This window comes from Sinocyclocheilus rhinocerous, unplaced genomic scaffold, assembly GCF_001515625.1.
Source record: "Sinocyclocheilus rhinocerous isolate Xijiao unplaced genomic scaffold, SAMN03320098_v1.1 scaffold3980, whole genome shotgun sequence".
In the NCBI taxonomy this organism is placed as follows: Eukaryota; Metazoa; Chordata; class Actinopteri; order Cypriniformes; family Cyprinidae; genus Sinocyclocheilus; species Sinocyclocheilus rhinocerous.
In genome coordinates, this window is record NW_015648640.1 from 72,511 (window position 1) to 80,211 (window position 7,701).

Here is a 7,701-nt window from a genome sequence, read left to right on the forward strand (position 1 = left end):
GAAGTTGCTATTGTCTTTTCTTCTCTACTGTGACATATATCCGAGTATACGGCATCTGAAATGAGAGGGCGGGACTTTATTTCGTCCTTCGGGAATTGATTGGATCGTTGGAAGCTGGGGCGTTGCTAACAAAATGGAGGCAGATCTGAATGCCAGTTTGCAGTTAGTGGTGGGGGATTTCTCTCCACTGGATTCACAGCCGACACCCAAGCATGAATAAATGTTTTATTTATTAAGGATGACGACGACGATCAACGGCACAAAACATGCCTAAACGGCGCGAGCGAGCGAGAGAGAGAGAGAGACTGCCTGAATGACTGAACCTCCATCAGGTTAAGTCATATTCATGAAAAAAATTAGTTTGCGATGTCCTAAGAGTAATGTTGTCCTAATATACTAATATCTTTTCAATGTTTAGGGGTAACATACTCCCTCATGATTGGTGTCAGTGCTATAAAGTGAAGCTTCAGCTTTTCCCCCTGTCGTTTATTCCAGCGTTTACCCCTCAAGTCACTAGCTCCGCCCTTGCGCCATAGCTCATGTCCGGAAGAGAAGATGAGTCGTTTTGAGGGGGAGGGGAGGTTAACGTTTTTGATTAAAGATTACGTGAGCACGTGAATTTTTAAAAAAAATAATGAAGTGCACGGATAAATTATTTATAATAAACACTACAGTATTCCATTAAAAAATAAGAATTTTCAATTTTGATTTCATGGTGACTTTAATTTTGTTTTGGAGGTCTCCTACAATTGGTTTACATCAGCATCAACTGCACTTCACCTTGATGGGTGGTGATTCCACAACAACTGCAACAACTAATCAATAAAATCAATAATGATACTGAAATTAATTCACAACAAATTAGCTATTAAAAATTTATTAATCTTCCATTCAGCCATTAATATTAATTAGCTTTTGTCCCACAGGTGTTCTGCTTTATGATGCTTTGGGATGGGAAGTGAGAATGCCAAAAGAAATCCGCGGCCTCCAAGGTTCCTGTCTGGTCATACCATGTTCTTTCAGCTACTCATCAAACCCACCCAAAAACCCATATAGAGTTGTGTGGTATCAGTGGGTCTCTAGAGGTTATCCTTTAGTTTATGATCCATTGCATCCAAATGATGTCATTGAGAAGTTCAGAGAGAAAACTTATTTATATCGTGAACCATCAAGTTGGGATTGCAGTCTGCTGATCAAAAACCTTGAACTGTCCCACCATGGAGAGAAATTATACACATGGATTGACCCTGAAAATGTTGGATGGCGCACATACAAATTTTATGATGTCACCTCTACAGTCTTTGTCGATGGTATGTAAATACTCTTGTAATAATATTCCTGTAATATGTGATAGTCCAAATATTGCAAAAAATGGTGTAGAAAAACAAAAATAGTATTTGCTTGTAAATGCATACTCCAATAATCTTTGTCTTATTTAAACTTTTTACAAATTTACAGACTGTGGTGAAATATTTTGTAGCCATATTGACATTCTTTAAACCATTTTTTAAAAATAACATTAAAAAAGGCAATGCAATAGATGCATGATAACCCATATTTTAATCATGATTTCTGTTTTTATCTTTATCTAAAAACATTGGCAAGCACTGGCAAGTTGGAGTTCGATCTCCACTGCAATATTTTGCTCAGTGTAATACAGCTAGTCTGTTTTTTTCATGCTGTCATTTGTGCTGTTTGCTGAAACTACATCTGCAAGCAAACCTCAGCATTGTTGGTAATAAAGCTCAGACACATGCTTATGTGAAAGTGCAATAATTTTCTAAATTTCTAAAATTACTATAATCATGATTAATAATTGTTATTGTAATTTTTGAGCAAAATAATTTTGCCGTGACTTGACATGAGAGGAACTGATTTCATACATCCACAAAAAATGGCATCATGACCAGTTGGTTAAAACAATTTAAAAAGTGGCTCAGAAAAGATCAGTTAATTCTGAGAAAAGCTCTATTCATGTATTTGTTTGCAGATGCCACTTTTTATCTAATGCAATTCAGACATTTTCCAAATACATTTTGGAGCCACTGTATAGTTAACAAGGTGATATGATGTAATAATTTGAATGTTTTTGTGAATTATAGAAAAGCCACAGCTGCCCAGCATCAGTATTTATGGAGGTGAAAGGATGGGTGACGCCATCACAGTAGAATGTTCAACTTTCCACACGTGTTCATACAGAAAACCAGGCATCTCTCTGAACGGTATAGAAGGATCTGATCAAAAAAAGGATGAACATATTAAAGACGGCCTGTGGAAAATAACTCTGACACGTACAGGTGTCGTAAAGGCAGAAAGCACGACTATTAAGTGTTCAGTAACACATCATGGTGGCATAAAAGTGAAAGCTACAGAGGTCAAAATGTCAAAATGTGAGTAAACACAAATATGAACTGCTTTGTGTTATCTTAGTTATAAATTCACTTTGAATGCAACAGGTGGACCTATTACAAGATTTCAGTTCAATTTCAGGTGTTCATCATAACATAACGATTGAGCCTGAACTGGCAGATGTCACAGAGGGCGTCGCAAAGAACTTCATTTGTAGCGTCTACCATTCCTGCCAGAAAGAGAATCCAACCATCACATGGAACTATGAGAACATGCAGGTCACAGAGTGGAGCAAAACACTTTCAGGTTTAGATCGGATCACCTACTCCAACATAACCTTTCTGGGTGCAAAAGAAGACCATGGAAAGAAATTGATATGTACTGCATATTTTACTGGAGGAGACATTAAAACCTCAGTTGTTTTACATGTACAACGTGAGTAATTTTTCAGCTTCATGTATGATATGTGCAGAGGCAACCTTTGCAATTCGGAGGTAGCACTTTCTATCTTTTTAACCAGAACTATTTTAACAGTCATGAACAAAAACAGCGTTCTTGTCTTAGCCCCTTAGCTAGCATCTTGGACAGTGTGATGACCAGGCCTTGAGAGCAAAGAAAAAAAATTAGATTTTAGATTAGAGTTTTTTTTTTTCGAACGCAAGCGGATGCCAATTCTGTTGTAAGGCCCGTTTCACGTGAAATGGGTGAGAAATATAAAGACCTCTTGGATGTGTGTGATGTATCCATGTTTTGTTATTTGTTATGTTTGCTATGTTTGTTTTTATAAACTTTCTATACCTATAGAAATGTGAAAATCTCACATTGACTGATTAAAATCTGCTATATTGTAATGTCATACTAAATTGTGCTTGATCTGCGTTAATTTAGTCCACAAAATGGTATGGCAATACAAAAGCTTTGCCAGAACCAACCTGAAACATGCACTTTTTCAGAATAATTCGAGCACAAGAAAAAACATTTCTGATATCATGTCAGATTTTATTGCTGATTTAAAATTAATTTCCAAATGTACGTTCAGGAGAAGCCTAATCATTCAGTCTTGTCAATCATTATCACAAGCATATATAAACAGCTGTCATTGCACTGTCCCAAGTGACATTTCTTCCAGCATCCCTCCACCTCCCCATCGCCTCCTCTATTTTTCTCATTCCCGCAACATTATGGGGGGTTAAGCTTGAGCCGAGCCTCGGGCGTATAACATGTTACTCAGGAAGTAACATGTTCTTCCTAAATGAAAACATGTTTTAAAATAAATCATGTTACTGACATTTTTAATGATTGCTCAGTCAGATCAGATCACACGTTGCAAATTAGCAGGCTACCTACTGAGCCACTGAGTCTCTTTCACTCAATCATCTTTCATGTTCAGCAGAAGAAGAAAAATAAAATCCCTCTCTGCATCAGTTTTCAGTCCCTTCCGATCTTGGAGTTGTCACCACTTCTCAAAAGCCATATTGATATTCACTCTCCTTTAAGCACGGGCTCTGTCGCCTTCCCTTTTTGACTGCAGACTCTCCACAGTTTGAGGTTTCTTGGTTTTGACAACAGATGATTTCCCAGATGTCAATGATGATTGCCGTTGAGAGTTTTCTAGATTAAAAGCACCCATCTAAGTGACAAGTCTAAATTCTAAGCAACTGCTTCCTCAGCTCATGCCATATAGTGGCCAGGTATTCTTCTTTATATATATATACAGTGCTGTGAAAAGGTTTTTGCCCCCTTCCTGTTTTTTTTTATTTTTTGCATATTTGTCACACTTAAAAGATTCAGATCATCAAACCATATATATATATATATATATATATGATGTAACCATGCAATGAAGAATTATCTTATTCATTTCCTTTGAAATAGAACCCAACACCTCAAATTATAAATATTTTATTTTATTAGATTACCTTTGTGAATTGGGGTAGGGTGACAGTTTTAAATACTGTTTTCTTATGTACTTGCTCAATAACTGATTTTTGAGATTTTGTGATTTCCCCTTTGTGTATTGAGGCTTGTTACTGCATTCACATAATTGTGTACAGTATAAGGCTCAAATGTGACAGTTCACTTACACAAAACAAAAACAGCCTCAAAAAGCTTACTGTTACTTATTGTTTTCTACTGATTTTCTCACAGAGTACCAGAAACCAGTCCAGATCCTGAATAAAAGTATGTGGGGATTTTTTTCCCCTTGACACCATACTCTCATATTTATATTACTGTCCTGCACTCATATGCCTTTTGATAATGAGCAACAATACCTTGAGTTCTGAAATAATATTGATTAATCCATTATATGATATATCATTTTAGCTCATTTCCAACATGTGGCAGACGTGATACCCAAGATCACCGCGTTGCCTCGTTCATGTGTGGTAATACCGTGCAGTTTCAAGATGGAAGAGGAATATGTCACTCGTCTTCGGGTTCTTTGGGTCACCAAAAAAGGTGGCTACATGTTCCACACCGACCCAGTCGATGTCTTGGACAACTTCAAAGGCCGCACAAGGCTCCTCGGAAACCTTGATGAGCAAGACTGTACTGTGGAGATGGATAATGTGCAAACTCATGACAACGGGCCGTTTTGCTTCCGAGCAGAAAGAGAAAATGAGAGATACAGCTTCAACAACAGCTGTGTGTTCATTATAATGCGGGGTGAGGAAATATAACCATACACTTTTGTTCACAAACTTTTGAAAAATTGCATTTATGAACAAGTGTATTTCGTGCACGACCTAATGTCTTTGTGTTAAAAAGCACCCGATAAACCTGTGATGTCATCCCTCCCTGAAGACATCGAGCCCGGGACACGAGTCGCCGTCAAATGCTCAGTCAACCACACATGCTCCTCTCACCCTCCCCAAATCACCTGGAGCGTCCCAACAGCCCGAGAAACTATCAGCCACAGTCACATGGGTGGAGGCGTCTGGGAAACAGTGTCCGCTGTGACCTTTGTTCCTACTGGATATGAAGAGAAAGATGAAATTGTCTGCACTGCCAAATTTTGGGGTGGTAAAACACAGGAAAATACTGCCTTCCTCAGTATTAGAAGTAAGTACAGACTGATAGAGTTACATCCAATATGTTTTGGAGGATTTTTGCAGGAATGCATGTTAATGAGTTCGGCTTCTATATATTAGACTCTTTGGTCCATTTTTCAATAGGAGTGGTCAAATAGAAACTGGACTTCATGATGTGTGAGAGTTATTATTTATAATCCTTTTAAAATTATATCATTATAGGAGTTCAAGGCGTTGGATTTGGGCCTTATGCCATTGTATCTTCACTTGTCTTCATCCTTATTTGTGTACTTACTGGAGTCTTCATATATAAAAGGCAACACAGGTTTGTATGTTTTTTTGGCTTATACTTATGCTTTAGAATGTCTGCATTTAAATTTAAATCTCTATAGTGCCACCAGGAGGTCAAACTTGCACTGACCTTTGCTTGTAACTTTAATTTTGTTTAAAAATATATAATAATAATTTATAAAACGGATAGTTTCGGTCCTTGATTCTTATTGGTTGAGCCGCGCTCGAAGCTGTTGTAAATTACACTACAAACATACACCTTTGTTTACTTCTGTGTGTTGCTCGGCAACCACTTGAGGAACTACATTGTTGGGTGGAAGAATAATGTTTTTATTTATATCATTACACTTTATGTGCTCTGTTTTATTCTGTGAAACCTTACTATGTATATGGAATAACCGTTTTATAAAAGCAATAAGCCCTGTGAAGCCGTGGTTTACAGTGAATTTATAACAGCTAAGGGGCGTTGTTAGGCACGACGCGAAGCCCGACACCCCTTAGCTGTTATAAATTCACTGTAAACCACGGCTTCTTGGGGCTTATCCGGGACACGAGTCGCCGTCAAATGCTCAGTCAACCACACATGCTCCTCTCACCCTCCCCAAATCACCTGGAGCGTCCCAACAGCCCGAGAAACTATCAGCCACAGTCACATGGGTGGAGGCGTCTGGGAAACAGTGTCCGCTGTGACCTTTGTTCCTACTGGATATGAAGAGAAAGATGAAATTGTCTGCACTGCCAAATTTTGGGGTGGTAAAACACAGGAAAATACTGCCTTCCTCAGTATTAGAAGTAAGTACAGACTGATAGAGTTACATCCAATATGTTTTGGAGGATTTTTGCAGGAATGCATGTTAATGAGTTCGGCTTCTATATATTAGACTCTTTGGTCCATTTTTCAATAGGAGTGGTCAAATAGAAACTGGACTTCATGATGTGTGAGAGTTATTATTTATAATCCTTTTAAAATTATATCATTATAGGAGTTCAAGGCGTTGGATTTGGGCCTTATGCCATTGTATCTTCACTTGTCTTCATCCTTATTTGTGTACTTACTGGAGTCTTCATATATAAAAGGCAACACAGGTTTGTATGTTTTTTTGGCTTATACTTATGCTTTAGAATGTCTGCATTTAAATTTAAATCTCTATAGTGCCACCAGGAGGTCAAACTTGCACTGACCTTTGCTTGTAACTTTAATTTTGTTTAAAAATATATAATAATAATTTATAAAACGGATAGTTTCGGTCCTTGATTCTTATTGGTTGAGCCGCGTTCGAAGCTGTTGTAAATTACACTACAAACATACACCTTTGTTTACTTCTGTGTGTTGCTCGGCAACCACTTGAGGAACTACATTGTTGGGTGGAAGAATAATGTTTTTATTTATATCATTACACTTTATGTGCTCTGTTTTATTCTGTGAAACCTTACTATGTATATGGAATAACCGTTTTATAAAAGCAATAAGCCCTGTGAAGCCGTGGTTTACAGTGAATTTATAACAGCTAAGGGGCGTTGTTAGGCACGACGCGAAGCCCGACACCCCTTAGCTGTTATAAATTCACTGTAAACCACGGCTTCTTGGGGCTTATTGCTTTATTTTTCAACACATCCTGTATTGAGCATTTATCAGATCATCCCCAAATTTGGGTCAGACGATCTTGAGACAGTTCTGGTCAAAAACCAAAGACCATAACATCAATGGTGCCAAACAGAATGGGAAGGTGTATGTATGTAATATCCCATATGTATATAACATTATGATATACAGGGGCCACAAACACAATCTGAACATAGGTATGTGACATAATGATACAAAATGTAATATTTACCTTTTTGGGTTCATTTCATGTTTAATCATTAAATAATAAAATCTTCCAGTTTGATAGTTTTAATGTTGTTCTGTTTTTTTTTTTTTTTTTTTTTTTTTTTTTTTTTTTTTTTTTTTTTTTTTTTTTTTTTTTTTTTTTTTTTTTTTTTTTTTTTTTTTTTTTTTTTTTTTTTTTTTTTTTTTTTTTTTTTTTTT

At 37.0% G+C, this 7,701-nt stretch overlaps 1 protein-coding gene across 1 annotated transcript in view; it reads left to right on the forward strand.

Annotated features, from left to right (window-relative positions):
- Positions 1-5,773, forward strand: part of LOC107710143 (uncharacterized) — a 12,835-nt gene extending 7,062 nt beyond the window's left edge. Inside the window, exons 4-10 of the mRNA XM_016514874.1 lie at positions 927-1,310; positions 2,103-2,390; positions 2,491-2,784; positions 4,498-4,530; positions 4,675-5,016; positions 5,119-5,412; positions 5,604-5,773. Of these exons, the coding sequence (XP_016370360.1) occupies positions 927-1,310; positions 2,103-2,390; positions 2,491-2,784; positions 4,498-4,530; positions 4,675-5,016; positions 5,119-5,412; positions 5,604-5,773 (1,805 nt within the window). The remainder of the gene's footprint in view (positions 1-926; positions 1,311-2,102; positions 2,391-2,490; positions 2,785-4,497; positions 4,531-4,674; positions 5,017-5,118; positions 5,413-5,603) is intronic.
- The last annotated feature ends 1,928 nt before the right edge of the window (positions 5,774-7,701 follow it).